The sequence below is a fragment of the Cylas formicarius genome, unplaced genomic scaffold, assembly GCF_029955315.1.
Source record: "Cylas formicarius isolate icCylForm1 unplaced genomic scaffold, icCylForm1.1 PGA_scaffold_4__25_contigs__length_36172078, whole genome shotgun sequence".
Lineage (NCBI taxonomy): Eukaryota > Metazoa > Arthropoda > Insecta > Coleoptera > Brentidae > Cylas > Cylas formicarius.
In genome coordinates, this window is record NW_026844334.1 from 33,290,900 (window position 1) to 33,310,814 (window position 19,915).

At 32.6% G+C, this 19,915-nt stretch overlaps 2 protein-coding genes across 2 annotated transcripts in view; one reads left to right on the plus strand and one right to left on the minus strand.

Annotated features, from left to right (window-relative positions):
* LOC132700385 (neuropeptide SIFamide receptor-like) overlaps positions 1–19,915 on the minus strand; it is a 419,618-nt gene that overhangs the window by 123,985 nt on the left and 275,718 nt on the right. The window lies entirely within an intron of this gene.
* Positions 8,417–10,575, plus strand: LOC132701157 (A-kinase anchor protein 14-like). The gene is made up of 2 exons (XM_060668871.1): positions 8,417–8,534; positions 10,301–10,575. The coding sequence occupies exons 1-2, from the start codon at positions 8,451–8,453 to the stop codon at positions 10,505–10,507; spliced, it is 291 nt and encodes a 96-aa protein (XP_060524854.1). The 5' UTR covers positions 8,417–8,450; the 3' UTR covers positions 10,508–10,575.

A 19,915-nucleotide genomic window follows, 5' to 3' on the forward strand; every position in this document is an offset into this window, starting at 1 on the left:
ATTTAAACTAAAAGGATTATTAAAACGAAAGTAGATACTGTTGCAATTTACGGAGGTGATGAGAGCAAAAATAGAATGGGAATTTCTATATCCATTATGGACGCAGTCGAAGCTAAATGGGAGTTAAAAAAGGTTTAAGCAGGTGCCACCCCAAAGGAGAAAAAGAGGAACTGATAACTGATAGAAGACTATGAAAGGTATTACAATTGCAATACAGAAAAGAGACCCCCAAGTGAGATATTGGAAGAACAGGACAAGGAGAAGGTTATTACAACTTTCCTCACCTTTTGCATAGTCAGTTACGTCCAGTGCCCGGTCAGTAATTATGTTTCTCTATATTTAAACGGATTTTTTAGTAATTGCTATATGGAATAAAAAAATCGTTGAGAACTATTATACTCCAATCACGGCAGTTGTGCAGTTATGTCGCTTATAGTGACGTAATCAACAATGATCCGTATGTCTTAGCAATATTGCTACCATAACCATAAATAACGATTTCAAAACTGACGACCAAATTCCTGTGTCAATTTAGATCAAGATCTCATGGTATGACGTAACTGCACAATTGCTCTGACTGGACTTTATCATGTCATGTATTCGATTGTGGTTAATTTTTTAAATTATTCAGTCTTGTTTCAGCCAAAAAGAAAAACTAGTTTTGCAATTTGGAATTACCGACTGGAATCCTGCATCCGACTGGAATCTTGCAGTGTTCGAAGTGTTTTCGGAGCACGAGCATTGAAGATGCCAAGTGAGATTTTGGCGAAACGTCTGCAGGATTCCAGTCGGATGCAGGATTCCAGTCGGAGTTCAACGAGCGAACGGATGATATCCCGGAATATAGTGTCATCACATTTTCCCATAGGTGAATCAATAATGTAATTTTAAATTTGTTGTGTGTTTCCAGCTTTGACAGCTGGATTTATTACAGAGACTTTAAAATGTTTTGGTACATCTCACAATGTTAGTAAAGTCCTATGCCCTACTTTTAAAGCTTTTAAGAATATTTAATCCTTACCAGGAGTGCTGCTATTTTTGAGAGAAATATATATATATATATATATATATATATATATATATATATATATATATATATATATATATATATATATATATATATATATATATATATATATATATATATATATATATATATATATATATATATATATATATATATATATATATATATATATATATATATATATATATATATATATATATATATATATATATATATATATATATATATATATATATATATATATATATATATATATATATATATATATATATATATATATATATATATATATATAATCATTTAGAGCTCAATTTATAAGGTTGTAATTTTTATATATTTTTACTGTTTCCATTTACTTTCATTTTGTAGTAATTATTTTTTGTTTGTGTAATAATTTCAGTTAGCTGATTTCTATGATTTCTATATTCCTTTTTCATATAGACTCTCGGAGTTTTCGTTTGAAAAAGAATTGATTACATGCAAGCATGCAAGTTTTATCTAATAAAATTTTATGTTCGGTTTCGTGATTGTGTAGGCAACAGCTGACGAGTTTATTTGACTTAGCCGTCTGTGGAAATTTCTTTGAAAAATATATCATTTTTGTTTGAACACTGTGATTTGTTTATATTTAAGGAAATAATGACCAACACAAATAAATGATTAGTTATGTCATAGTCAACAATCTATGCGTTTAAATTAGGTGGGTATTTCTCCATTTTTGTTTTGAGGAAAACTTCGTCAAGTCAAGTTTGTGGATCCGGCCTTGCAATATTCTCATATATTGAAAATAATCCATTTATATTCATGAGAGAGTTGTAGTGAGTTATTATTGTCCAAGGTATTTAAGTTAATGTCTCCTAAGAATATGACACCTCGGCCTTTGTCTTACCATCTAGGTAAAAGCTTCATAATTCAAAAAATTCAGTGGATTTAGCACAATTTGGTGGACAATAGCAAACATATACACATTCTACGTAATTGTTTCTCTGAGCTTATTACTGGGCTTAAAGAGCATTTGGTACACCAGTGTCCCATCATAGTACATATCATATCATAATTCTTATCATAATATATATCAAAACCTTGCACAATTTGCAGAAAGATTAACATTAGATTATATCACCAGTAGCAATATATCACAGCATTTCAAGTTTTCAGAAAATTTTAATACCCAAAGCCTTCAAGATGTAAATCATGATTTTGTGTTTTACGGAATCAATGCTTTTGCAAAATCTAGAAATATGCAAAGTTGACAGCTCAGGCATAATTAGATCCTCGTACGTTAATCTTTTTACTGTTGGCAATCAAAATGTTTATCGAAAAAAAAATACAACTCTCCGGAGGAAGATTTTACTTTTACAGTTTTCGTGTTTTGCTAAAGTTTTTTTAACATTCATTCACAATACCCATCTCACTTGAGAGTCGCAAAGAAACCGTTCTTCGTTTTCACGGGAATGCTTTCTAAGTGTTTTTATAAGTTCTTTAGGCAGTTTCCTGTCCTTTATATTGTAGCCCATTCTTGTGAAAAATATAGAACTTTTGCTTTGTTTCGGAGGACATTATTATTCCCACGGTTATCCGCTCTTTCCGTTTCTGAATGTTTTTTCTTTTTCGGTAATATGAATTTTAGTTATTTATTGGAATTCTTTAATAGCACCTTGGAGTCAATAACTTCCCATCGAAGTTACAATTACAGCCATTATTTCTCGATACTTAATATTTACAATACCGAACTGCTGTGGTGAAGTAGTCCGTTGCGTGGTTGTCAATAATCATACCGATTCTGTTTCAAGTTAACAGTAAAGGTGATGGTTGACTCAACCATTTTCGAGAAATAACAATAATTGCTAACAAAGGATATTCCGGATCTCCGGTTTTAACCACTTGCATAGCAAAGTTATTGTTAACTTAGCAACCACATTTACAGGAAGCCTAATGACCATCAGTATTGACAGTTCCATCTTAACTCCTTAATGCACATTTTTTTAACAAATTTAAGGCACAAATAATTATTATTTATGCTTATTTTAAGTGACTGGATATAAGGAAATCTGCTAGTTGTAGCGACGTGTAATAATCTGCTAACGACAATACGATCTGTGAAGTCATAAGCAGGTCTTTACATTTTTGGGATATTATAGTTCCTTTTCCATTATAAATAATGAACCAACAAAAATACCCTGTTTGAGATTCGTAGTGCATGTAGAATTTTATCCCAAAAATGAGATCGTTTTAGATATACTGGATCCAACCCAATCGTCCTTTGTAAAATAACAAACTTTCATCTACACTTATGTCTCGTTCAGGTATATAAAATGTACTAAATTTTCTATTTAGAGCTTTATAAATAGGTCAAGTTTTGTTTAGTTTTTTTAATAAATAACAACAAATACCTTATTTATTTAGCATAAAGCTTTCACAGAAAACAATCGTATTTACATTTTAAATATACGAGCCAGTAGTAAAATTTGATTAAGTATAAAAGTTCAAAAGTACACAGAACAAAAGTATATCACGGCAGAACAATTATAAAGGAAAACTCAGAATAAAATTTCAGACAATACAAAAGTTTAAATTAATATCCTTACCGACGACACATATCATGTAATCGTCGGCAAATAATGTAAAAATATACAGAATAAACAATAATGGCTCAAAACAGATCCCTGTGGTACCCTATTATCCACTAAGATAGACTCAGACACAGATGACTCATACTTTACTTTTTGTGTTCTGCGGTAAGTAAGATTTTAGCCAATCCAGGGCTAAGTGCTTTATACCCATATTTTCTAGCTTATCTATTAAAACATCCCTATTGACAGTCTCAAAAGCCCCTCTAAAGTCCAAAAACACAGCAAAAACAAAACTATTGTCATCGATAGCCCCAACGAATTCATCACAGATACTAACTATCACAGTCTCGAAAGAATGTCACGGTCAATTAAATTGTTTTCGTCACAATGTCTCCGCAACTAGTTCCAATAATTTCTCGTACACTGGCACAGTATTGATCGATTTAAAATTAGAATGCAGCTTAGTACCTGGAACCTTCGACACCGGAACCACCAAAAATGACTTCCTCTGCAAACTTGCCTTTAGAAAATGGCGCATTGATAACGTCCAATATTCGGTTTCCAACCACCGCAAAAGCATGCTTGAAGACTCTTGTTGAAATGCCAAATTCACCCCACCAACATTTTTCATTCCACGCACAAAACTTTTTAAGTGAATCAATGAAATGTTTTCAAACCTCACGAACTCCGTGACGCTGTGATTTTCCGTATCCTGGTTTAGATCTAAACACATCAAATTGATGGATGGTCTAGCTATTGCCGATATAAATTCTTCAATATTCTGCACAAAATATTTATTAAATTCACTGGATATATCCTTATCACTATTCACCATTCCCTGATCAAAAACAATTTCCCTTGGCTTGGAAAAACATTTACTAGAGATTATAGTTCTCTTGAATTGTGCTTATTTTCATCTATCACGTCTCTAAAGTATGTGTCTTGGTCTTTGATGTATAAATATCGACGTAAAGACATTAGTTTTGGAAATATTGGAGTAGCAAAAATGTCTTTGATTGTTTATTGTTTCTTCTGGCTTTTTTAGTATACCTTGAATTATATTCATACATAAAAATATTTGCATTTCCTCTGCTTTTGTAGGCAATAAAACATCAGACGATCTTGGTGGTTGTTGTTCTTCATAGCTATTTGATTCGGTGACCAATAAGTTTATCAATTCATTATCAAAAAATAATTGGAAATAATCCAACAACCTGGGACATTAATAAACTGGAAACGTGGTGGTGTTGAATCCAAGATATCTGTATTTACTTTTTGCCAGATATGATTTGATTTGTCATCCTCCTCGCGTTCCTCCGAATCCGATTCGCTATGGTCACTTCCGCTTTCTGATACATCTATATACTCAAATTGAAAATCTTCTTGGTCAGACATTTGGCTAAATAAATTTCTGAATACTCAACAATAAAAAAAATCATACCTGAGATAAAATATATATTATTAGACTAGCGTAAAACCTGTTCTAGCAAAATGTCGTGGCTTTTCAAATATAACTGCATATACTACACGTTCGCACATGAAAAAGGTAACTTTTAGAATGAGAATGGTTCTAGTCTTAGCATAAGTATAGTATAAGCTTAAAATATTTGGAAGATTATATTTCTATATTAACCGTGACTCATACGGAGCTGTAATATTTTGAGACCCAGCAGCACAATTTTGCCGGTAGACGTTACCTGGAGGTATGCAGTAAGCGGTTAAAGTTGATTTTCTTGTTAGATTCAAAATGGTACATACGAAAATTGTGAAGATTGTTAGCAAGCACAATTTAAAGTTATTTTAAATTATACGGGATGCCTCAAAAAAGTGTGACGAATAAAATATATATTTTTTGAACTGGAACAACCTAACTAAAAATTTTGTTTTGAATTGTTGTTCAAAAAAAAATGTTTTCGGACTTCTAGAAAAAATAACGATAGTGCCATTACTTATATTAGTATTATTCTAAGATGGCGTACAGTGCGTTCAGAATTAACGAGTATATTTGGATCATTTTTAATTTCAAAAATCTCGATTTTCTTAAATTTCACACCACATATATAATTAATTTTTTTGAAAGATCCTACAAGAAAGTACAACTTTTATTGAGTATGTATAGTATGAGGTGTTGAGGCGTGAGCAAGAAAATTGGAAATTTTACTTGAAGTTCAAGATATTCCTCAGGTCAGTAGTTGTCAAATATGTGATACCTCTTTATCTGCTCTTAATCGCAACACTAAAAAACAGAAATATCAGCCCTTCCATATGGAAATACATAATAATAATGTTTTCGGATCAAGCTAATTTTCGCAATAATGGTGCAGTTAATCACTATAGTATGCATAATTATTCCACAGTTAATCCATTCTGGGTACGAGAATTGTAAAACGAAAACCATTATTTCCTCAATGTGTCGAATAAAACACTTTAACGTTATTGTACCTTTTTTTTGCGAACCTTAACTTATTCGAGAAGTTGATAAACAAATGTGGTTTTAGCAAGATGGAGCTTCTCGAGAAGTTTCAGATCATTTAAATAGTCATTATTCACAGAAATGGATCGGCCCCCTTGATCATGTGCTTTAACACCACTAGATTTCTTTTTGTATGGATACGTTAAAGATCGTGTTCATGTGAATCCTCTACAACCCTAGATGTGGAAAATATGATTCGGAAGGAATTTTAGTAATAAGTATTTAATATTATTTACTTTTTCTGCGAATTTAAAATTTGGCCAAAATTTTCACTAAAATTGTTAATAACTGCCTGTTGCTTGCCAACTAATATTATAGCAATAGTTTTATACAGAAAGAAGGTTAAATATTGGAAAAGTTATGATAAATAGCAAGGTATTAAAAATATTAAAAAATATGTAAAAAGTTGTAGGATTTTTAAAGGTTTTTTTAAAAAAATAATAATATATCGAGATTTTTTAATTTAAGGTGATAGAAATGTATTCGTTTGTTTTGAACATGCTGTAGGGTCCAATTCAAATTCCGTTTTACATATCTCTTACGCCATCTTCGAAAGACGCTAATACCAAATATGAGTGATCTACCTTTAAAAATTATAGTGCTATCGTTACTTTTTTGCAAGTGTGGGAAGTAGTACTATTTATAAAAACAAAATATTGAAAAAATCGTTACGTTTAGTTATGTATTATCATTAATAAAAAAGTTGAAAAATTTAAGAACGAATTCCAAACAAAATTTAAAAATATTGTGTTCTATTTTCCCTGTATAGTTTAAAATAATTTTAAATTGTGCACCTCCACCATCTTCACAACTTATGTATTTATCTTTTTCTCATAACCTTTGAAAATAAATAGGGTTACTCTATCATTGACTCAGCCTGTACAGAATTTTGATGAGAATGTTTTCGTTTAATTATAAAGTATTAAAAACCATGTACGTGTGTTTTATAATTTCTATACGGCACATAAGCAGCCTCTAAAGAAAGGACATAAGGGAACATAGTAATCCTTTTATAAAATAAAATGTTTGTTGTTGACAGGGAGACTGCGGAAGCAGAGTCATGGATGCAAGCTCCACAATGAAGTCACAATATACCTTTTCATTTACATATTAGTCAAGAAAGATAATTGATTTTGGATATTGTAGATCTTTGTGTGCCTCAATTCTTATGGCCGTTTAAGATACCAGTTCACAGCTGTTGACTACTTAAGTAGCAGTATTAGCAGCAAGTATAATTAATGCAGAAGTAAGCGATTATTTGCTTTGAATCTGTATATTTCCGTTTAAATTCGTATTGGTCAGACATTTCAATATTGAAGCGAAATTATTTAAGGAGATATTAATGCTAGAAAGTATGAGTATGAGTTTAACCGAAAATAATTCCTTCTATTGTTCCAGTTAAAATAAGTTCAAATGAATTTAGTTTCTAGGCACCTCTCGTCAATCGCACCTAACAAATTTTCAGGTCATTTGAACGAATATACTAGAGCTTTAAACCAATTTGGTGCTAAAGTTGAATTTACATCGTAATTAGAATAACAAAAGAAACTTCTAATACGGTACTGTTTGAAGTCACGTTATATGTCTAGAATACACATATTCGTGTGCAAATTTATTTTCCCACCAAACAGTACATTTTGGGAAGAAGTACTTTTTGTCAAAATTAAAATTTTTGCCATTTGGAAGCGAAATGTTGAGGTATTTGCAAGTGGTATGAATAGAAAAACTTCGAGAAGGAAATTGGTCTTTAAATTTATATTTAATTTTTGTTAAGTAATACAACTTGATTATTTAAGCTACCTCTTTCACAGATTTAAACTTGCTAGTTTGATCTATGGTAAACGCCAGGACACGATTACCATGAAACGAAAAAGTTAAAATGTGTTTGTGCGTTCTTTTACTTTTGTGATGCAATGCGAACTGCAATGCAAAATTTTCACGACCGGTTGAAGAATATTTTTAACCTCATTGCATCTTTAAGTAGTACCTTTTCGAATTACAAGATCAATCTCTTCAAGTGTCTTAAAATATACTGCTCAACGCAAGCGAATGAGATTTTTTTGAGCACATAAAGTATTTTTGCAGCAATAATGAAATACCATAACTGATGCCAATGATCGCGACGTAACTTTCACAAATCCCTAAAGTATGCTGCACATTTGACTTGGATCGATTTGGGCATCACACATTAAAGAACTGAAAAATCTTTGGACGGGCATTGTATAGCGTGATTTTTCCGGTTCTCGTTCTGATCTAAAACAAACACAAGGTGAAGGAAAACTCGTCATTGGTACAATACTTGTGACAATATCCCAAGAGGGTGACTAATTATACCCGCCGTCTTCGAAATATATAAAGTTTCGCAGATTTACGATTTATGTCACACTTCGCTGTAAACATCAACGATTTAAAGTGCCTCCAGAACAAAAAGAACTTAAGCAAACCAAACATGTTCAAATACGTGAGTATTATTTTTTAACAAATCCTTTGCAAATTGCACAACAAAAATTCCCAACATCTTACATGCTGTCATAGTCATAGTCATTTCTCAAGGGAATATAAAATGGTATATTAAAAGGGAACTATCCAATTATTTATTAATTTTAAAAAAGTATACCTAACACAGGCATGAAATTTGACCTAAAATCTAACTTAACATAAGCAATAACTTTAATAAAAAAAAACAAGAGAATAGCAAAAAACTGAAATTTATAATTATAATTAATTTTGCAATGACATTTTTACTTTACTAACAGAGTGCGTTGTATTTGAAGTACGTTGAAACAAATTTTGAAAATTTTAAAATATTTGTTCTTGACAAATATCTTGCAAAACTACTGCTGAATTTGCTATTGCAGCTGTATCGTTAAGAAATGTTGAAAGAAAGATGTATATCTAATTATTTTGTATTAAAAAAAAAAGACTGGCTGTAGAATTTAGACCTAGTGCAAAACCGAAGGCGTAACTTTTAATAGCCCATCCATTGGCATCTTAAGGTTTAACCGGAAGTTAGTAAAGCGATAGCCATGGATATTCTAGATCGATAGAGTAAACTTAGAAAACCAAATTTTCAGAACAATCCATCACACAAAATATATACAGAAATTATTCCTTGGATAAGTTATGTTTTTGGATTTTATATTTATAAACAACATTTACATACGAGTCAAACCATTTATTCTGTGCTGTACTATACCAACTAGTTTAAGGAAAAGATGGCTTGTCGTTGTGTGATTTTGCATTCAAAGCGGCGACCAAATGACTGTTTGTGGAAAATCAAAAGTAAGGAGCACACAGATAAACAGAAGGAAATGTGGTCTATATATATATATATATATATATATATATATATATATATATATATATATATATATATATATATATATATATATATATATATATATATATATATATATATATATATATGATGACACTATATTCCGGGATATCATCCGTTCGCTCGTTGAACTCCGACTGGAATCCTGCAGACGTTTCGCCAAAATCTCACTTGGCATCTTCAATGCTCGCGCTCCGAAAACACTTCGAACACTTCGAGTGTGTCATCACATTTTTCCATCTGTGAATCAATACGTGAGATATATATATATATATATATATATATATATATATATATATATATATATATATATATATATATATATATATATATAATAAAAATATGACTGTGAAAAAATTAAAGCATTGAAAACATATCTAACTTTGAAGAGATATGGAACAACTATGTTTTAAGTCTTCGTAAATTCAACATGTTGGCGAATTTTTCTATCTGCAGAGTCGCAATTTTGAGCAGTTCTTCATTTATGCGTGGGTAAATACACTAATCTTGTGGTTCTAATTTTAATTCGTCTAACAAATGGACATTGGGGACTTCATTAACATTATTTTCTCATTGGATTCAATAGTTTGGTCTCTTTTTCTTCTTAACATTCAATAAGCCTGCCTGTTACTGCTAATAAGTTACGGAGATCTGCCATCTTTAATTTTATAAAAGTGAATGACAACACGAAACACTAGATAGATTATTAATTATTAATAGGGGGTTCATATTCGTTAAAATGGTTTTTTTAATGACAATGTGTATTCTTTACACAAACAATGTGTAAGTTGATATTTTTGATGTATCATTTGAAATAAAAATATCAAATAAATTCATCATTCAAATCTTTGTCCTGTTTTATTTCAACTAATGTTAATTTTTTATTACAGGTTTTATTCGCCACTATTTTGTGTTATGCTTACGCAGCTCCGGGAATAGTAGCCACCGGTCACATAGTAGAAACTCATCATGTGGTTCCCGTAGTTAAAGCTGTTCCTGTCGTCCACGCAGCTCCCGTGGTTCACACTGTACCCGTAGTGAAAACACTGCATCCGGTGGTTCCCGTGGTCAGAGCTCATTCCATTATAGTCCACTAGTCTGCGTATCATGAAATGTTTACTAATGTTTTTGTTTGGCAAAATTAAATTACATGTTTATTAGCAAATGTTTTTTAGTCGCGTTTTAGTTTTGAAGGAAATAACAACACTAGGTAAATATTTATGAACATGGCTGAAGTATTGTTGCCTGAACCGTTTATAGTGAATTGGATCATGTGTATCTGAAAAACGAAGTAACTTAGAAACCATGAAAACATAAAACTCTGAAACGAAGGGGTCCACCAAATGGAAAATTTGAAAAATTTTGAATTACTAGATATCCTCTGAAAAAGTGAAAACTCGTACCTCATTTAGTTGCCTTATGAAACTCACAAAAAAAATTAATAATATAAAATTTGAAACTTGTTTTTTCTTTTCATTTGAACATCAATTATGCTCGTTGTTATGAACTTTTTAAAAATACGCAACACAAAAGATCCACTTCAATTGCAACGAATACATATTTAATTTGATTTCTTTATGAGTGAGATTTGGATAGTTTTAAATTGAACAATCTCGATTTTCTTAAATGGGACACCATATATATGTCGCATGAAAGTAATACAATAGAAATACAAACCCGGTGGTGCGGGTTCTGATGGCGACCCAGGCCACATAGGGCTAGACTTCTCGGATATATTAAAAGACTGCACATAACACAGTTCTTAAAGAAAATGAATAATCTAACCACTTGATTGATTATTAAAAAGAATCCAACGATCCGCGACCCGCTAGATCAACTACAAAATAGCCATGAGAAAATAAGCTATCGGAGCTACTCAAAATCCGACTTAACCAGTGTTTCTATAAAGCCAGACTATCCTCATAGTTTCGGGATCCGTTCACTTCAGTAACATAGCAAAGTGAACGAATCAAAAATAAACAATCCAATCACCCAAACCGAAATATGAGAAAGCTAAGGGCGCCGACACTGACTATAGTGCACGTCCTCGGACACCTGGTGGTCGTCTAGACCTCGAAAGCTTTATCTTCACTCGTCCATCCTGGCTAACCAACAAAAATAAAAAAAACGCGATGCAATTCTCAGTTATTCTTATTAACATTAACCGATATACAAAAACTTTTACTAGTAAACCAAAATCAACTTACTTGCAACTTGCCATGTAATATAATTTCGCAAACCTATGAAAGCATCAGTAATCAAGAGCATTGCAAGTCGGTTCCACCACCAACATCCAGTAAAATACTGTTCACTGAAATATTTGGCGACCTTTGGCGATACGCGCCCCTTCAATAACGCAATGCTTGTCGGGATAATCACCTTCGTAGACACACGTCTCTCCAATTAAGCAATGATTATCGAAACAATAACCTTGGGCAACACATGTCTGTCTCCAAAAACGCAATGCTTATCGGGATAACCACCCACGGCGACACACGCCTCTTCAACCAAGCATTGCTTATCGCTACAATCATTTTCGGCAAACATTCCTCTTCACTAATGCAATGATTATCAGGATTAACACCTACGACGACACACGCCTCTCCAATAAAGCAATGCACACCGGTGACACACGCCACTTCTGGTATTACCGTTTACCTTAATGTAAACTATCCAGACAACAATACATCTCCAGTAATTTACTGAGTAAACAAAACTAGGCAAACACATGCCTCCACCAGATAGACCCTGTTAAGTTAAATAACAGAAATCTGAACCACCAAATTGCTACAATGCTCAAGACAACTAATAAAAAAATAAATAAACCGAAATTATTTTTACTTAGTTTTGCCAGGACGGAGTGAATTTAGTCTATCGAAATATTACTTATTTCTTTTAAGAATTCGCCGACAGAGGCTCATGCTGTTGCTCATTTCCAGGTTCTCACTTGGCTTTATCTTGCTCATCAGGTACACGAATAAGCTGATCAAAAAGAAATTCGAAAAAATTACTTTTGCACTTACAGCTGTGTCTAATAATTTGACAACGGCCACTTTTTTTAAACTGCAGTAATTTCAAATGGACCTCGAAATTTACGAAGAAATTGTAAAATAATTGAATAACTTATTCCGACTTTTCTTTTATTTTCACAATTTTATTTAGACCTTGTCGATGTTTTTACTTGGTATATAGCAATTTTTAGATAGTGAAGGAGATTTCTCCAGTGTTATTGATGTAACTTTTTTTTTGTAATTCGCCAACTTAATATTCTGCTAAATTAAACCTAGTAACCTTATATTTTGTGTTCTTAAGTGGTGATGTGATAACTCTATAAATTTTGCTATAAAATGACAATTCACTGTAGCAAGAAATTTACACAACTGATAACAGAAATAACACCAAAAAATTTTAAGATCTTTTAAGCAATTAACAACTATATCGGCAGTTCAAGAACATATAACAAATCATATTTGATAAATGCATCGATGATTACTGAGACGTATTGTTTGGTATCATTTTTGCCACCTAATTTACCGGAGATGCCAATGCGAATTGTATACCTAAGTTGAGATACTTTTGTCGTCCAAAATAACAACAAAACATTTTCTCACTTGCATTATGCATACATAAGTTTTCTCACAATACCGCATCTCTTTAATGAGATAAAATAAAAAATTATTTCTATGCAGATTACTGCCACATTGGGTTCGAGTTCATTGCCATTTATTTTTTTTAGAAGGGCCTCCTCGGGTTGTTGAACGAGTCTTTCTGTATTTCGATACTTTGAATAACGATGACGTGGTGCCATACTTTTTCTTTAATATAAGCGCTGAAATTAAAAAAAAAGAAGAAAAACAACCAGTTCTTATTATAGTTGCTGTAAATGAATCAATTGCGAAAATGCTCAATTTCTACTGACGCCATCAATCAGTGCGGCTGTCTCTTTTAAGCAAATTTCCAAGCTACCCGATTTTACATTATATATGGTATATGACATAATATATTATCATTTTTTATGAAAGTTTTTTTGCTATAAAATTAGTTGGGCATGACAAAAAGACATTTTCAAATTTGTACCTGACTCATTTAGTTGTAAAAAAATCCATAATATTGTGGTTTCAGTAAATAAAAAAAAAATAAGTATGCATTTTCCTAAAGCTGAATTAATTGATATGATTATATACTGGGTTAGCATTAAGGGCGAAGTACCCTAATAGAACGGTTTCATGATAGTCGTAGTACTGAATATAAAAAAAATAAAAGTGAGGAACAATAGGAAAAGTTACTACAAGTTCAAGATATTCACTAAGTCAGTAGCACTAGAAAACCCAAATGTCATCCCTTCTATATGGAATATAACGTTTTCTGATGAAGCTATTTTTCGCAGTAATGGTGCAGTGAATCGTCACAATATTTGATCCATCCATTAATCAACAGTTAATCCATTCTGGGTACGTAAAGTGCCAAATCAAAACCATTGGCTCGCCATGTACTAATATTGTAACCTTGTCGACGTATGCATTTTCACTTGAAGTTGTTTTCCAAAACTTAAGGGAATTATGAAATCCAGTGTAAATCTGAGGCAGCTTACGAGCGATTAAGCAGTTGTTCTTAGTGAAAGAAAACTAATTTTATGTGGCGGAGTGGGAATAAAAAACCGTATGTTTATGTGATTCGACTTAGCAATCAGAAGTTGTTTATTTTTTACCTTCATTTGGATCACAAGCAGGAAAAACAGCAATGTTTCGTGCTGGTCATTGGGAATAAGATTTATTTTCGTCAATATTTGCTTAATTGAATGGGATTCATAAATTTGGAATCCTATGTAACAATCAAAAGCATTTTTTTTGACCTTGACACAGGTAGCGTTAATTAATTTATTGAATGATATTTTTCGGATCTATGAAAGAAAAAAAAAAGAATGCTGTTCAGTCCTACTATGCTCTGTTTTTAATGCGAGAAAGTTCTAAATCATTATTGAACTACAAAATTTAGTGAACTTAGCTGTCTAGTGTAGTATTGTACCCATGATCATTACCAAAGCTCCCGAGAGTGGCAAAGGGATGGACAGGTAGTGGACGAACCTTGGTGTTTAATATTAGAACTACATTCCTGAATTTTTTGGCAAAGTCCATTTTAGATAATGGCCGGTGTTTCCCAATTTTTGCTGAGAAAAGGATTAGTAAAACTGCGCTTTTTTAAGATGAGAATATTATTATGCTCAATGTCTTTAAAGCTCTTTAAATACATTTAAATAGGACTGGAGTTGGAGGAATGCTATAACCGAAGACTCTTAAATCGTACCGAGAAAAAACCGATTTCGCAGCCTTAATCAGGACAGGGATGTATTTCTAGTGGTGTTCCAGTCATTATTTGTTATGTTCAGACCGTGAGTTGAAGAAAAGTTTGTCCACTGAATGGAGGATAGTAACGAACCAAAGAGAAATTGTCATTTAATGGAAAATTTGTCTCCAGGTCTTCCAAAAACGTCAAAGGGCTGAAATGAGCCATTGGGAGACGAGTGAAGTTACTTGGCAATTCAATATCAATCTTGCTTCGATTCCTTTATAATGAATCACTGGGGCCAATGATTGGTTTAATGGAGACAAAAATATTTAACTCAAATTCAACAATTTATTATTATATTATTAGACGAAACTCGGTTTAATATCCATCACTATAGAAAGAAATGAAGAGGAAAAAGATTGGGTGCCAAATTGGGTAGGAATTATTATTCCAAATATCCCACCAGGCAGCTTATTAGTTTATGAAAATGTTGGTTATCACAGCAGTATATAATTGAAACACTGCCAGAAGTAGTTTTCGAGAAAATAATTGTTTTCTGAAACTATGCAGTATGCCGTAATATTAAATAACGTCATCGCGTATAGACTAATCCCGAGGAATAGTGATTTTCATATGGATTTTTTCAAATATCTCGGGCAGTGTGTGTGATAAACAAAAACCTTAAATACAGAAATTGGTCTTCATGCGGCCTATCACGAATTTTTATTGACGATTAATAATTTATTCCAGAAAAGAACCATTTTCAAGGTCTTTTAGATTTTTGTCCATAACTCAAACACCCTGTACATAATCGACAAAATGGCTTAAATGAAAGTTATAGTCCCGGATCTCCTGCGTCTCATGGTTTGAAAATTTTGCCGATGGGGTGAATGGTTATGGAGAAAAACATATTTTTCTGGAAGCCAAAATAACAAAGAAAAAAATCAAATTTCTTTAAAAAATACTTGTTGAAATTTGATCGCATCCAATTTCTACTATTTAAATGTGAGCACGGACTTTTTGTTCTCTGCTAAATTTGAAGTTGATATCTGCAAATTTAGGACAATTAACACATTTCTTATATTTCACGGAATATCGGGAACATCCTGTAAAATAGGTGAAAAACACAAAAGTTTTAGCTGTCTATACGGGCTATAACTTAATAGAAAAAAAGTGGCATCTGAATCATATTCTTTCTGTTATAGCCATTTTTCAATAATAGGGGACCTATTTTTGAAAAAAATGTCAAGAACAAAAGTTTATGGAGCCGAACCTTCTGCGTCTTTTTGATAAAGAATTTTTTCAATCTCGTAAATTTGAAAAATGATATTTTTCGTAGACCCTTGCAAACGCGATTTTTATTTCTATAAAAATACTTCCCGACATCCCAGCCCCCCCCCCCCCCCCTTTTCAATAGGTTCCTTCACGGGCCAAAGCTGCATATATGTGGCAAATATGAAGTCGATAGCTTCAAATTTCGGACACTTATCCTGTTTCATAGTCTAATGTCGAAAATCGAAAAAAAAAAAGATGGACGCCGAAGCTTGACGGCAGGCATTTTTACCTATCTTATACGCCCCGTGGCCTTTATCGTCGAAAAACCCTAGAACAGAGAACGGAGAAATGGAGAACGGACAGACAAAAAAAAATTTTTTTCGACGCTGACCGTTTCTGTACCAATGGTGGTCCTCTAGGACTTACCGTTACCGAGATCTCGAGTTTCCAAATCACACGATGAGACTTACTAACCACGTTACCACCTTATCACTGACATGATATTATATCAATTATATGGGCCGAATTACAAAACAAAGTTAGATGCCATAATATAAATATCATATAATTAAAAAACTGTGGAAATGTGAAGCAAAAAATGAAAATACGAGAGCCAACTTCGCAAAAGTAGAAATAAAAAACGAAACGGACCGGCAATGAGTGTGGCGATATTTGGGTGAAGGTAACGCAAAGGCCGGAATCTATTACTCTTTTGTAGTAATTGTTCGGACTCGGTCACACATGATTGTGACATGAGCTACTATGGAAAATAAATTTTTGCTGCATAAAAGTCACAGTTTTTATTAAAAAGTACGAAACGGGGTCGGCTATTAAAAACGCTTTTTTTTTTCGTTTCGATTTATTGTCCTATAACCACGTCCTAATTTTTGCTCAGTCTGATTGGTGCGTCGCATGTGTTTTCGAGTTGTATTTAGACGGTGCCTTCAAATCTACATTAAATACGAAGAAAACATTGGGAAGTCTCAATTTGGTCTATAAAGATGGCTTCGGTACAAAAAAAACTCTGCTTAACAACCAGGCTCTCATGCAGTGATTCTGGGAAACCGTCTAATTCATAGATCACGACTTTCGTCACTGTTCAACATGATAAGGCGATAGCTATACTAAATGACATAGACCTCGTCGGCCGATATTGGATATTAGCCAACTATTACTAGATTGGACAGTTCCCACAAGGATTAACGGCCAGACATCTGAAGAAGTGCCTATTATGTTTATTTGTGGTTAGTTTTGGTTAGTTGTAGTATGTACCACTAACTACCAATTTGGTTCAATTTCCATTCTTCCGGCACTGTCAAAGATTTTCGAACAAAAAAGCTATAAACTTGTGAATAAATATTATCAGAAAAATGTTATCAGAAAAACAATCTGCTTTTCTTGCAGACGACACCTGTCCTGCTGCAATTTCTGATGTAATGGACGATGGTTAGAGGGCCTTACTTAGTAACAGTGACTGTGCTTTAACATTACAAAATAATAGATAAGTAGAGATCTAACATAATGCTGCTCTATCTAGCCACCTACGTATGTTGTTAGATGGAACTTTCGATCAAAACAGGTAAGTCCAAAATGCAGTTAAGTGAGAATAGAGAATGATTATTTAAACCAATGCAATGCACAGGTATAACTGTGTTGCAAATACTTAAACTGTTTGTATCGTTTCGGACTTTTTAATCTGGTAGAGATTTATAAATTGTTACAGCATAAATAAACCCCAAAAAAGTGCAGTTTGATATGTACTTTATTAATGGCATTCTCATCGGTGAAAAATATTATAATTTTATATTAAAATTAAAATTTTATATTTAAGGACGTAAGTTATTTGATTCAGATACTTCCGGATGAGGTGACTTTTTGTTTGAATGGCTTCGTTAATCGACACAATCGGTCAAACGAAAACGAGAATATGTGAATCAAATGCCTCGTTCACCAAATTTATATTCCTTTCTTTTTTGGGGTCACCGTAAAACTGAAATCTACAAACCAACTTAAAACATCTTACCTAAGCAAGTAGCAAAAGGACGGCAGTTTGAGCATTAAGTATATCCTTTATAAAATAAATTCTAGTTTTTTGATTATATCAATAATTATTTTGTTTTTTTGCCATTCCTGCAATTTCGGTATATGGTATGTTACGTGAAAAATATCTAAAATTTTAGCTGCAATCTATTTGAAATAAGAAAGTTTGATCTAGCCTAACTAGAAGCCTACGTATACAAAATTTCATGAATGCTAGAATCGTTAACCAAGCCATAGTTTGTTGAGCTAAACAGTTTGCCTTCCAAATCATTGATATATTATCAAGATTTGCCGACGATTTATTTTTGAGTGGCTGAATTTGAGTTTGTAATGCACCGTATGCAATAGGTGTCAAGAATATGCTCCATCGTGATATCTTATTTTTTGATTTGTAATCATTATCTATAATTTTATTTCATAGTTTTTTTCTGCCAATTCAGTATTCTAAAAATACATTTACCTTCTAGAATTTTCATACCATCATCGTAGATATATGATAAATTTCCATGGCAGTTTGATTCATTTGTAACCTCCTTAATAACCTGGCAAGTACCTTGTATGGTATTTTTTACACTATTTTGTTTTATTTAAATAAAAACTAAACTAAAAAAAAATAAATAAATAAACCTAGCTAATAATTTACAAACATCAAGATTTTCTATATATTCAATCGCATCTGACGTTGGAAACAGGAAATCTTCAAGTCTGCCCCCGTACGATTGTTGGGGACATTTTTCTATTATATGTTGGACTGTCTGAGACCCTCCGCAGTCGCACGAGGGGGAAAAAAGGTTTCCCCACTTGTTCAGAAAGTATGAGCGTTTACTTTGTTGGGCCCTATTGCGCTTCAATGTGCACCAGGTTTCACCGGGTAGATCAAATCTAGGGGCTCTTTCTGTTATGCAGGACAAGCTGTAGTTCAGCTGAGCTCTCGACCATTCGTGAATCCACTTGTCTGTGATATCAAACTCAGTATCTATAGCAATTTTTGCAGTATTTGTTGGTGGTCTTCTAGACTGTAGTCGGTTTTTGTTGGCTTCTTCAATATGGTATGTCGCTCAATACTGGTAGTTGAGTTGGGGTGGCGGCTGAGAGCTTCTATTATTATATATATTATATATTATTATATTATTTTTGGTTTTTAGTTTTACCGCATTGTTAGTCAGATGTGCATTAAAGCTTAATGTCCTGTCAAGGGTGGTTTTTTGTTGTGATTAAGTAAAGTGCTATCAAAGTGGATATTTAGTTTTCTGTCGGCCATTTTATTGTTTAAATGGAAGTAGGTTACTTCTGTTTTTGAAGCATTAGATTGGAATCTCACTAAGAACTATATATAATATATCGATCAAATAATGATCATTAAATTAAATGAAGAATGAAATTGTTTTCTTTGAATTCGTTATTAATAAATGCTTTGAATTTGGTTGTTTTGAGGATTGTCTCATGGTGGGAATAATGAAACGTCTGTATACGTAAACATGGAGTGAAAAATAAAATTGAAGTTATAGGTCGATATTTGCACTAAAATTCTTGAAAATTTAATAAAAAATAGAATATTCAAATTCTTGGACAAATACTGGATTGCTCTGGTTTAATAATATCGTTTAGAAGGGATATTTATACATAAAAAGCCAGTAAATATTTTACCAAAAAAAAATGAATCCAGTGATTCAAATACCCCTTGTATTATAAGTCATCTGTGCGATAGACAACTGTGTGTAGAGGCGAGGAGAGGGACAAGGACTGTGCAATATGGCCTTCCATAGGGTTCTTGATCCGGTTTTTTTCACAGCTTATGTAAATGATATACTAAATCTGACAATAAATGTTACCTACTACCTACTTGGCAATCTCTGAAGAAACTACTGGATAACGATTTAAAGAGGAATTTTGTTTAGCGATGA